This window comes from Xyrauchen texanus, chromosome 17, assembly GCF_025860055.1.
Source record: "Xyrauchen texanus isolate HMW12.3.18 chromosome 17, RBS_HiC_50CHRs, whole genome shotgun sequence".
NCBI classification, from domain to species: domain Eukaryota; kingdom Metazoa; phylum Chordata; class Actinopteri; order Cypriniformes; family Catostomidae; genus Xyrauchen; species Xyrauchen texanus.
The window spans coordinates 25,113,183-25,126,949 of record NC_068292.1 but is presented as its reverse complement, the minus strand read 5'-3'; the positions used below and the strand labels follow the sequence as shown (position 1 = coordinate 25,126,949).

Below are 13,767 nucleotides of genomic sequence, written 5' to 3'. Positions count from 1 at the left end.
TCAGGGGCCTGCGATCGATATTACGATATTATGTGCCTGTTTTACACAGTTACGTTTATTATGTCAAAAATGCAACCAAAATAGTTCAGTATCCACATTGGGACATCCACAAGAAAATAAGATGGGCTACTTCAGTTACTACAGAAAATAATAATAATATACAAAAATACAGTCATGTAATCACATACAAGTGATCATCAATCGTTTGATGACAGCTCATTGCTTTGTGGAATGAGGTAAACATACAGTGACAATTTGTCATCTCTAAAACAGTCAAGCAAGACTTTCAATCCAAAATACTTACATACACATGACAGGAGAGTATGTGCTATAATTGTTTTTTCTTGGCTAAATCTTCCACAGTTGTATTGAAAATAATCTGTTACAATTTACAGTGATAAATTTAGTAATAGTGCTGATGTAAAAATGTGAAAAGTGTTGTAATTGATGTTGGTGCAGCAGAACAAGCATTTTTTTCTATCTCTTGTCAGCGCTGTTCACCATATCGGGGCTCTTTAGCCATTTGTCATGATTGAATTGCTCCAACATTCATTAAAAGCGAAAAATCTCATGCAGAATTCAAAAGTGCAGCATGAGCCACCATATTGAAGTAAGCCTGTAAATCCCTCACGGGAAGGATGACAGGAAACGAGGCTCCAACTAAAAGGTAAGGCTTTAATTGCCGTCTTTCTCACAATAATGTAGCTACAATGATCTCACACAGAATAACATGGTACAGTACAAGCACACTGGATTCGCTTGTCGGGCCTCCCTGACTGGAGGCTCTGTGTCTGCTTTTATGCTGCTCTCCTCGTGCTCACTGGAATTAGAGACAGGTGTTAGGCATAATTTAGCTCAGGTGTAAGCGCCCTTACCGCTTTCCTCTCCCGGACGGGGCTTGACCACGCCCCCGCTGCCACAAAGCCCTATTTAATTGCGCATGTGTGCCTCTCCGCACTCTGCTCAGAGCATCACTCCACGCACATCCATTTCCCACATCACGAGAAGCATATTTAGTGCTTATAAAGCGAGATGAACATCATAAGGTTACTGCATCGCATGATGAAAATTTGAACAAAAATGGCTGGCATTAGAGCGTTAAAACAAAGGTGCATCTTTAAAAAAAAAAAATAAACATTGATCTTTACAAATTCTAGCGATGACATCGCACCATTGGTTAAATGATCGATGCATTGATCCAGATTGATGGATTGATTGTTTCACCCCTAGTATTTTTAAGGCTAAATACAGTGCATAAAAGATACCAGTGAGTGAACAGAACACAAATATGGAAGATGAATACGAATAAAGAAAAACTTATTTTTTTTTAATGTAAATTATGTGAATAAGGAAAAACATTTCCCCAAATCGCAACCACAATCTATCTATATACACTGGCAGCCAAAAGTTTGGAATAATAAACAGATGTTGCTGTTTCAGAAGGTAATTGGTACTTTAATTCACCAAAGTGGCATTCAACTGATCACAAAGTATAATCAGGACATTACTGATGTAAAAAACCGCACCATAACTATTTGAAAAAAGAAATTTTAAAGTAATCAAAGAGTAATCATGCTAAATTGACTGGCATGTCTTAAGGTCAAAATTAGGTCAAAAATGGCAAAAAAAAGTAACAGCTTTCTCTAGAAACTCATCAGTCAATCATTGTTTTGAGGAATGCTTGAAATTGCCAAAAAAATTAAACAAGATTTCATACAAAGGTGTACACTACAGTCTTCAAAGACAAAGGAAAATTGACTCTAACAAGGACAGAAAGAGTTGTGGAAGGTCAGATGTACAACTAAACTAGAAGATATGTATATCAGAGTCTCTAGTTTGAGAAATAGATGCCTCACATGTCCTCAGCTGACAGCTTCATTGAATTCTACCTGCTAAATACCAGTTTCATGTACAACAGTAAAGAGGAGACTCAGGGCTGCAGGCCTTATGGGAAGAATTGCACAGAAAAAGCCACTTTTGAAACAAAAACAAAAAGAAAAGGTTAGAGTGGGTAAAGAAACTCAGATATTGGACAACAGATAATTGGAAAAGAGTGTTATGGATCTTAACACCATTGAGCTTTTGTGGGATCAGTTAGACTGTAAGGTGTGTGAAATGTCACCTGAATATCTGGACAAACTGACATATAGAATGTCAAGGATCTGCAAATCTGTCATTGCTGCACATGGAGGATATTTTGATGATAACTCTTTTAAGTAGTTTAAGAAGTTCAGAAAAAAAATGTTTTATTGTAATAATAATTTTTCTCATTATTAATGCCCTGACTATCAGTTGAATGCATATTTGGTGAATCAAAGTACTCATTTCTTTCCATAGGTTTTGGTCGCCAGTATATATATATATATATATATATATATATATATATATATATATATATATATATATATATAAAATAAGCTTTTTTTGTGAATATTACTCAGTCCTGTAATAAAGTAATATTAATTTCTTTCAAAGTTGTGCAAATAATTATCAGTGATTTCAAACAATGTTGCATAAAAAAGCACAACCACCAAATAGTTTTTTGGCAAATATTCTTAATTATATCAGTGCATCTCTAATAAAAACTCATTCCCATGATCAGCGAATGTAAAATACAGTGGCAACACAGCACTGGCCCAATAAGACAAGTGGTAGTCTCATCAACTGGCCCAACTCTCTAACACTGGCACATATTTATTGTCAAGCCCTGTTGAGACAGTGGTAATGGCTAGCATCTGAGATAGAAACAGACCTCTACATGCTCAAGTCTCCACATATCTCTCTTTGAAAGAAATATGATTGCTCTTAATCTGTCAGATGTAAGAAGTTTCGGTGCTCTATGTTTCTCACAGCCATTCCCAGGGGCATGAGATCCCAATAACTACTCACTTATAATAACTTTCATAAAATTCTACAGCAAGTATCCAATGCATCAAGATGCTAATGCTCAAAATGGTGTAAATGTGCATTTGTATTTCTGCGCAAAGCTCCGTATCATGTTTACCAACACTGTCCAAGGCAGCACTGTGTGTGTGTGTCTGTGTAGAGAGAGAGAGAGAGAGAGAGAGAGAGAGAGAGAGAGAGAGAGAGAGCAGTTAATTGTTGATATGGAAGAGTGGCCGAGTCCAGCACTCATCTAGCCTGCTACTGATCCTCACTGTAGCGTCCAGTGCTCACAAAGGAGTGCCTGTTCACAAGCTTTATTCCACAGTCCCTCAATAGCCATTTATCTGCACCAGAGTCACTGGGTCTATGGTGCTCACATGTGCAGTAGCATTGGATTGTGTGCAAGTGCAAGAGAGACTGAGTGTGTAGGATGGAGCACATGGGAAGGGGGATGGAAAACAGGGCCACCTAGAGAGAGGAGAGTGGAGAGGGGAGGTGGTTCAGCTGCTTTTCAACCAATCTGTTTACATAAAACTATTTTGTAAATCTGAAGAGACCACAATAACCAATAGAGTGTTGAATTCATACTGCTATCTGGTCATAATCATTTGGAATATATTTAAATTATTTATGTGGCAGATTATGGATGGAGAGTTATAATTTCCAGGTGAAAGAAGAGCTGGGCTGAATGGTGAAAGAAAGGATCTCTAGGCCTCCAGATTACTGGGAACCGCACTTTAAGCCAGTCCTCTATCATCAAGGGCTTTAATATGCGCTCCTGGGGGCTTTGAGCTACTGCCTATTGTCCACAGCTCAAGAGGTAAAATGAATGATTCTTCGATGCTCTCTGATAATGCCAAGGTCTTATGGGGGTTTAGAAGAGCCAATTCAGATACGAATATTAATGAATGTTCTGCGAGTTTCATGTCACAATATTACGCTACAGCAATACTGATGATGATCTGATATGATAAAATGGTAACACTTTATAATAAGGTTGTACAAATTAACACATGTATTCTAATTAAGTAATAATGAACAAATGCCACCCAGCTTTTATTAATATGTTATTAAGATTCTTCATTTTATTCTACAAATACATTGGTTATACTTTACAATAAGGTTGTATTTGTTAACAGCTAATGTTATTTGTTAACATTATTTAACTGCATAAGTTAAGATGAAATAAAATGAACAATAATTGTACAGCATTTATTATTCTTATTTCATTTTAATCTGTACAATTACTAATATATTTTTAATATTGAATGTTGTATACATTAACATTTTTAAATGCATTATGAACCAACACGAACAAATCATGAACAACAGTATATTTAGAAATTAACATTAACCAAGATTAATAAAAAAAAATTGTTCATTATGCCCAATGCTATAACTAATGTTACAAGCAACCATACTTTAACTCTAATTTTCATCAGTTAACATTTATTATAGCACAATGTATCTAGAGGAAAGGCTTCTGTGTTTAGAAGCTCTGAATAAATTATCTTAATATGTTTTGAAAGAGTAGCGATATATGGCAAATGACATCCTCTTATTTGAATTCTTTCTCAAAGCAAAGTGTGACTTTGCTTGAGGGTCTATGAGTTTGAAGCCAAATCTTTTTAATGTCTGTCCCTCATGGGCTGATGGAGAGTGTGTGTGTGTGTGTGTGTGTGTGTGTGTGTGTGTAAAAATGCAGAAAGTTTTCTGTGAGGGTTAGGTTTAGGGGTAGGGTTAGGTTTAGGGGATAGAATATAAAGTTTGTACAGTATAAAAACCATTATGTCTATGGAAAGTCCCCATAAAACATGGAAACACAACATGTGTGTGTGTGTGTGTGTGAGAGTGAGTGTGTGAGTGAGTGTGTGAGTGAGTGAGTGAGAGTGGCAATTAAAACAATTGTTTGGAGAAAACAATTAAAAATTATCAAAATCCATTAGATAAATATATAACAATATCTGAAATATTAGAACATATAAAAAATCTTAAATTAAAGAAAGCATGTAGAAAAGATCACATTAGTAACGAAATGCTTAAACTCAGCAGTCCCAGCATGATTCAAACTTTAGCCAAATTATTTAATTTGGTGTTGTGGTCCGGAAGCGTCCCTGAGAGCTGGTCTGAGGGACTCATCACACCCATATTCAAGAAAGGTGATCGATTCGACCCCAATAGTTATCGCGGCATCAGTGTGGGCAGTGCTTTAGGAAAACTGTTCTGCAGCATCATAAACAGACGCATCGTTTCACACATTTCATCACACAACATTTTAAATAAAGCACAAATTGGCTTTTTACCAAAACACCGCACATCCAACCACATCTATTCCCTTCACACTCTCATCAACAAAAACATCAAGGACAAACAAAGAAAAATATTTGCATGTTTTGTAGACTTTAAAAAAGCATTCGACTCAATTTGGCATGATGGTCTACTATACAAAATCCTACAAATTGGCATTGGCGGAAAAACATTTGATATTATAAAATCTCTGTACAGCAAAAGTGCTGTGAAAATCAGTAACCACAGAAGCGCATTCTTCCAGCAGGGCCGTGGAGTGAGTCAGGGCTGCAGTCTGAGCCCGACTCTATTCAACATCTACATCAATGATCTGGCATCAGCGCTGGAGATCTCGACTGTACCCGGTCTCACTCTACACCACACACAGGCCAGGGGTCAGGGGTCAGAGGTCAGATGTCTGCTGTACGCGGACGATCTGGTCCTGCTGTTCCGCACACCTGAGGGCCTTCAGCAGAGCCTGTCCCTGCCCTGACAGTCAACCTGGACAAAACCAGAGTCATGGTGTTCCAGAAGAAGGTCCGATCTCAGGCACACAAACACCAGTTCCTGAATAAAGGCCAGGTCCTTCAGCACAGCACGAGCTATAGCTATCTGGGTATCGACATCAGTGCCTCGGGACGCTTCGGTCTGGCTGTCAAAACTCTGAGTGAAAAGGCACGGAGGGCTTTCTATGCTATAAAGTTACGATGCGGACACTTAAAATTACCCATTAAAACCTGGATCAAATTATATAATTCAATAATAAAACCAATTATTTTATATGGATGTGAAATTTGGGGACCAGTACTAAATTTTAAAAATTGGGATAAAACACCAGTAGAAAAATTACAATTGGAAATTGGCAAAAATATTTTAGGGGTCCACAGAAACACGTCCACTGCCGCCTGCAGGGCTGAGCTAGGCCTGTACCCGCTGAACATCGAGATCCAGAAGAGATGTGTTCAGTTCTGGCATCACCTCCATCAGTCTGATCCAGAGTCAGTGCAATATAAAGCCCTCCTCGCCAATGAATCCTCAGCAGAACCTCATCCTCTGAACACACTTGCTCTTCAACTCGTCCATCAGACTATACTCCCTATTGACCACAGCTACAGCCCCAAAATTATTATTAAAGAAATCCACACAAATCTAAAAGACACTCATGATAAATCATTAAAAGCACATTTTGACCTCCAGAATAAACTCCAATGTTACTCGACCCTCAATAGAACCACTAAATTGGCCAGTTATCTATTTATTGAACATTAAAGAAAGACAAATCCTCTCCAAATACAGATTAAGTGACCATGACCTAGAGATAGAGAGAGGAAGACATAGACAAACATGGACAGAGAGAGAGCAGAGGATCTGTAGACACTGTGATCTACAGCACATAGAGGATGAGGAACACTTTCTGTTCTTTTGCTCTAAATATAACAATATAAGAGAAATGTTTCTGCCCAAATTTGAAGCCTTGATCCCATCATTCTATGAACTGAGTGACACTGAAAAAATGTCCTTCTTACTCGGAGAAGATGATAATACAGCTGCACTAGCGGCTAAATATGTGCTAGCTATTCACAACGCCAGAGACAGCTAATTCTCTAGAGTGACCCAATGTATTTATTTATGCAGTGTGTGTATATTTATTTATCCATCTATTTACAATGCTACATGTGACATGATTTATACATATATGTTTTGTTTGTTTGTTTGTTTTATTAGTTATATATAATATGTTGATGCTTTGGCAACATTGTGTTACACAGTCATGCTAATAAAGCAAATTTGAAATTGAAATTGAAAATTGAGAGAGAGAGAGAGAGAGAGAGAGAGAGAGAGAGAGAGAGAGAGAGAGAGAGAGAGAGAGAGAGAGAGAGAGAGAGAGACCGACAGTGAAACAACCAGTGTTGCCTTCTCCCCCACCCCAAGATCACAGAGCCCCCTCCCAGGGGTGCCCACACTTTTTTGCGTGATGATCTACTTTAAATGACCAACTCAATAAGATCTACTAACAAAAAAACATCATTCATTTACAAAAAAATAAAAAATGCTTGTTGGGACTACTGCGTATGTATCCCTACATGGAATTCATCTTCAAATGAATTTAAAAAAATAAAATCATGTTCAATGTTGATATCATCCAGTTTTAACACTACATGCTCCATGTTTAATTACATGCTTTAATGTTCAAAAAACACATTATTTTTCTCATACTGTACATTTTTGCTAAACCTATTTTCATCCTCTTGATTTAGGTCATGTCTCTTTAAAGCCCCGCTTTCCAAAAACCCCAGTCTGCTCTGATTGGTCAACAGGCCCAGTCTGTTGTGACTGGTCAACCGCGTAGAGTGTGTGTTGGAAATGAAACACCCCTCACCATAACTGAGTTTCAGGCTTCCTTAACAGCTGTAAACACTACTGTAACTATGGTAACAGTGGCATTGTTTTTTGTGGTACTAGTTTGAGTCAGATAATGAAAGTTTGTAAGAACAAGCTTATCGACCCGAACCACCTTAGCAAGCACGACTTGAGTAGGGCGTTTCACAGTGGTAAGTTTTACATTTGTTGCTTTCTTAGAAGTACACTGTTGATTATTGTGAAACTAACAAAACTTCAAGTAAAAGACACATGGTGCATCTAAGTTAGTCATCTTTTGCTGGAATGGGTGTAGCTAAACTTTTTTCACCAGAACTATGAACGGAGAACAGAGGCTTACTCCCAGTTAGTGAGCAAGTTAGCCATGTACTACAGTGGAAAGTGGCCATAACATTACAGCTCGTAATTATATAAGACTCATGAGATTGAACATTTTCTCACACACTATTTCACAGTATAACATTAGCTATCAGGTTAGCAGAGGCCTACAGCTGTGCACTGCGTGTACACAGTAGATACAACACAAAACTCTGCTTTTGAACTCTCAGTAGCAGATAAATCCACAAATAATCAAATATACTCACAGGTTGTGATTCTGAAGCACCAGATTGTCCCAACAATGTGGGAACTGCACCGTCTTTCAGGAGTAACCGTCTTGAAAATCCGGCATTAGTTGTGGTTGTACTGCTGAGGAATAGTGGTAAAAATACATTTTAACCACTGATTCTTCAATTTGTCTGCCTTTGGAAGTCCAAACAATGAGTTTTTGCTTTCACAGTGAAGAAAACAGCATCTTCTCGACATTGCGACAACACTATCCCAACTGATCCTGGCCTCAGCTATAACTATGTTTGTTTGAGGGTGAGACAAAGTAGCCCTTGCTATGCAAATATGCTAAATAGTTATAGATACTTTACAAAAAAAAATGGCTGGTCTACAATCCAGCTGTTTCATGTAGTTCTTGAGTAGTGTTATCTGTGGGAGAGAATAACTCCCTTTAGTGTGGACTTTGTGCTTTGTACCATACCTTTTACATGCACAAACAGCTATATTACACACTAAAGGAAAGGTAAAATCCCCAAAAGCATAATAGCGCCTCTTTAAGCAGTATTGATATTATCAACAGATTTATGTGCACTATAAAACAGGATTGAGAAGCTGACATAGCCATCTAGGTTATTGCTGATGTCATACATTAAATCAGTCATGACTTCCGTGACACTACGAGCTCTGGTGATATTTTAGAATCCATCAACTGATCTACAAAGCAGCTCTCAGTACTAATCCAGTAATAAAAAGAGATTGAGACTGGGGAAATATGTTCTCATTTACATCCTTTATATCTGAAAATCAATTAACCCACTTTGCCCACAGCTAAGAGTCCATGGCAAATCTAATCAGTCTGTTTCCTGTCTTTACACGGCCATGTGTGTGCAAGAAAGAAGAGAGAGAGAATAAATGAAAGTTAAAGGGATAGCCACCCAAAGAAAAATAATTCCAATGCGGTCCCATATGACTTTCTTTAATGGAATGAAAAAGGAGATGCTGGGCAAAATGTTAGGGCCTAACAACCTCAGTCACCATTCAATTTCATTGCATCTTAAAATCTCCCTTTGTGTTCCATGGAAGAAAGAAAGTTGCACAGGTTTGGAACGGCATGAATAAATTACAACAGAATTTAGCATTTTTGGGTGAACTGTTCCTGTAACCATTTGCAAAGGCACACGTAAAGTGCAAGGATATGAGCGAGAAGGAATAAAAGAGAGTATAAAGTTAGCTCAAATTGTGTTCCTCTAAGTGTGTTCAGCTTCAGACTGCCAGTGAAAGATGAGAAGTAAAATATGATGAGGGACTGAAGCAGAAGGATAGCACATCACTTATAGCTGTCACTCATCCAGATAGTGGTTATATTATCAGTGATGCTGATATATCTCTCTCTTTCAACATATACTGCACATGCACATGCAACCCAATGAACACTAAACTGACTTGAAATTTACAAGCTCATCAGATGTTCAGAAAAACACACCTGGGTGCTCTGCGGTCCCTAGAATTGTTCAGATTTGTGGATCTTTCAGGAGAAAACAAGTTAATCTGAATCCATATGGCAGACTCCCATTTGAATATGGGATTTTAGAGCTTTTTAGCTTGTAGTCTTAAAACCCCAGATAAGAATTATCATTTTCAACCCACTGGTTTGTCCACATTTTCAATGAGTTTTAGAGTATATGTAATTTAATGAAAGTCTCTTCAAGTAAAGTCAAACACAAATCTTATTTTACTCATACATCGAAACTACTATTCAAAGAAAGTCTTGAGAGAGGGAACACATGATGAATTAGCCTTCCTGGTTGGCCAACAAAAAACGCTCTGTATCTCTCTGGAATACTTCATTCTGAATGGTCAATATGTTTGTATAATTAAGCATTGTCATAGGCATCCAATTTTCCTGCATACTGTAGGCCCCTCCATTCCTAAAACAATTTTAGCACAAATCAATATCTCATGTTCATTTATTTCTTTATTTGTTAAGTAGCTGTACAATAACCATCAAGTCCTGATCCTCCTGTCAGAGTTTATTTTACAATCCTTACTAGCTGACTCTCCACTACACTTTATATATTACCTCCATTGCTAATGCATTAACAATAGTAAGGGTTAAAAATTGGCATTAAGTTGAAAATGTATTGACCGACACATGATCTTTAGAGGTAAGTCTTATCTTCAACACCAGTGTAATCAGAAAAGACACAAAAACAAGACAGTGGACAGTGAAGGCCTTGTGTTTGTAAAGGCAAATATACATTTGTGTGTATGAAAGAGGCAGAGAACAATAGATTGAAAGAAAGAGATCGAATGATTGGGGTTTAGAATAAGCACAGGTTTGGTGTCTTATGTAAGACTGAGGTTTAGGCAGAGTGCTGTGGGACAGGCTCTAACTCTGATGCACATTGGGAAATCAGCCAAAAAACAAACACTCTAAATAACAGCAGCATACACGAGAGTCACAGAAATGTTTGCCAGTAATAACTGAGACTCCCATATAAGAGTTGAATGTGTGCAGCACAGAGGTGAATTATGGAGTCAGTATATATACATTTTAAAAGTCGAGAGAGTGAAAAAGATTAAGAACATTAAGAAGATGGAGAGAGAGAGAGAGAGAGAGAGATTGAGTGGACCCACCTCTTAGACAGAGGAAGGTGAGGAAGTCTTCAGATTTGGGTTTGCGTTTAGTGAGATGGTTGAGCAGGGCGGCGGGGCTCAGGGGCACAGTCGCTAGCACTTTTAGCGGGGTGGCACTGGGAGAACAGGGATGAGACTGAGCAAACTTCCTCTGAACCTGCAATCTTGGTCTGGTGAGAGAAACAGTGTGAGACGAGGGAAGTTAACAAAAGTGAACAAATTGCATCCTCTTAATACTGTTTAAAATGCTGTGAACAGGAAACTTTATTTCATGAAGTACATTGTACTATTTATAAATGAAAATAAATCTTGACTGATGACTGACACAACGTGCACAAGGGGGTGAATTCACGAAACATGGTTAAAAAATTATTCTTACTACTATTTTACGCGATCGTCCCATTTTTAAATATGAAATGATGCGTCCCAAATCTAAACAATAGCCTACAAGACGAGATTTGTCCAGTAAGCTCGTCAGATGGCATCACGGCAAAGTCATTCCAGATCGTTAATGTAACATTGATATATTATAGTTGGAAATTTTCCATACGGTAAGTAAAGGGTCATCTGAAAAGTCCCCCCAATGTAATATTCAACCATCCAACCACACATATTTTTGCACTCATTCAGGATGACACAACAACACCAAATACTGAGCTGAAAATCTCAAACATCTAACAGGAAAAGATAGTAAACTCACCTCTTCCTGACAGGCCCCTCTATTGAGTACTCATGGCTGCAGTCTTTGTTCTGAGCTGCATGATGCATCCTGTCTGACTTACAGCTCCCAGCAAACAGCCCAGCTTTAGCTCCAGAACCATTCAAATGACCATTTGCAAAGGAGCCTGTGAAAGGACATGTGGTTAAATTTAAGCAATAGGCAAACATATGTACAGAAGAAAGAAAATCCCCATCCCTATTATTACTAAAAATCCCAATATAAGTATCCAATATCATGTATGTGTCACGGCCATGGAGGCCATTCCCCTGTCACTGCTGGTGCCCACGGCCACAGAGGTCATACGCCTGCCATGGCTCCACCTTCCGAGCCTTCCACAGCTACGCCCTCCTAGCCTTCCACGGCTCCACCCCTGAGCTCCCTCCTGAACCCTGTCCAACGGCTGCTGCCTAGTCCGGTACCCCCTGTCCAGCAGCCGCCCCCCAGTACTGTGTCATGTCTGCCCTGAGGCCACCTCCCAGGTCGCCGTATCCCAACTCTGCCCTAAGGCCACCTCCCAGGTCGCCGTATCCCAACTCTGCCCTGAGGCCACCTCCCCGGCCACCATACCCCGCCTCTGCCTGGAGGCCGGCTCACAGACCGCCGGACGTCGCCTCTTTCCTTAAACTCCCTCCCTGGTTTCCCTCCCTTTCTGTTGTGTTTTCTGTTTTATATTAGTGCTCGTTTTGTTTGTCTTGTCTATGGTTTGATGTTCCTGTAATTTTCTTTTGGGGGGAGAGGGGGGGTAATGTCACAGGCATCATCGTCCCATCTCTGTCTTGTGTGAGTGCACAGGTCCAGTTGTGATTTCCCACCGTGCGCTCTTTGTCAGTCGTGTCTCATGTCCGGAGCATGGTGTCTGGATCCTGACACTTCTGTCTGGTTCGGTTTTGGTATCAGAATCTGGACACTCAAGTTCCATGTCTTGTCTTGTATTGGCGTGAGTGCATTGCACTTAGGCGGAAAGCACTTGCCTCAATAATCTGTTGCTCTCACTTCGCGCTGCGTGCCTGGGTCACAAGCTGTCTTCATGTTGTGCTGAGGTTCGGTCACTTCGGTCTAAGGTTTTGTGTGTGGCCGAACTCTCACACAGGTGTCCTGTCTTGTTTTTGTCGCCCGCTGTGTGCTTCGCGTGGCATTTGCCTTGCGATGTATGCTCAGGCTTTGTATGGATGTTAGAATGCATGGCATCACCTTGTTTGAAGTTGCTGCGCATTCTCTCGTCTTGTTTGTCAGTTGGCATGAGCGTATATTCCTTATTGTCTTGGCGATGTGCGCTCATACTATTCGGGTGATTTGTTGTCTTGTGAGAGCACGTGGCTTTGTTTTGTTTCCGAATCGACATGTGTCTCTCTGACTTGAGTCATACCCTGCCTCTTTGTTTGCTCATTATTAGTTTATTAGTCACACCTGCCCTGTCTTGTTAACCTATTGATTTCTCTCCCTATTTTAGTCTCCTCATGTGTGCTGTCCAGTGCCAGATCATCTTGTGTTTTCAGTCGGACTCGTTTGTTCCAGTCGGTCTTATGTGTTGGTCAGTCCTGTTATTCGGTTCATGGTTCATTCCCCCATCCCTGCTCGGTCTGGTTGGTCCTGTGTCTTGTCTACTCCAGCCTGGATTATATTAGTCCCCTACGGGGTTGTTTTGGTGTGTTTTGCCCTATATTAATAAATCCTTTGTTTTTTAAACTCTGTGTTTGGGTCCTGAGCCCCTGTTAAACCCTGACAGTATGAAATAAAGTTGTTTGTCAACTTTTAAGAGTACACTAGCATTAAGATGACTTCAAAGCTAACAGACACAGACTAAAATCCACAAAAATCCAATTTTGATAAAAAAAATTTTTTTAAGTAAATGCCACAAGCCTTTTTGCCTTGACAGTCTCCAGCTATATTTATCTAAGGTTTCATTCATGTCAAACAGCCAAAGATGAGTCTAATAACTAAAATTACAAAGCATGCTTATGTTATTTCCTCTTCCCTGTCCTATAAAATTGCGAATAAAAACAGCAAATCTATCAACGCGACTCCATAAGAAACATTACCAAATTAAGTCTGTAAACACTACAGTCAATAACTGCATAGGTTAATGTGTCATCAGTGGCAGACAAAAATTATGTTATTCTGACTGGTGTCTTAATTACAGAGAATGCACAAGATTCTGTAATGAAGTATTCAGAAAAGTGTTGCTTTACCTTATATACCAAATCCAAACCAATCCTCAAGTGTTAGTTGCTGAATGCATCTACAGAGGTGTCCTCTTCATGTCCTAGACATTTTCTGCTAGATGTCATTTTATGTTTTTTTTACCACTGTTA

The 13,767-nt window shown here is 39.2% G+C and overlaps 1 protein-coding gene across 2 annotated transcripts in view; it reads right to left on the bottom strand.

The window, feature by feature from the left end:
• The window catches only part of LOC127657881 (protein Jumonji-like), a 62,366-nt gene that overhangs the window by 27,089 nt on the left and 21,510 nt on the right, over positions 1 to 13,767 (bottom strand). For both annotated transcript variants that reach the window (XM_052146845.1, XM_052146844.1), the window contains exons 3-4: positions 11,435 to 11,579; positions 10,735 to 10,904 (exon numbers count right to left, since the gene is read on the bottom strand). In XM_052146845.1, coding sequence (XP_052002805.1) covers positions 10,735 to 10,904; positions 11,435 to 11,502 — 238 coding nt within the window. In that variant the 5' untranslated portion in view covers positions 11,503 to 11,579. The remainder of the gene's footprint in view (positions 1 to 10,734; positions 10,905 to 11,434; positions 11,580 to 13,767) is intronic.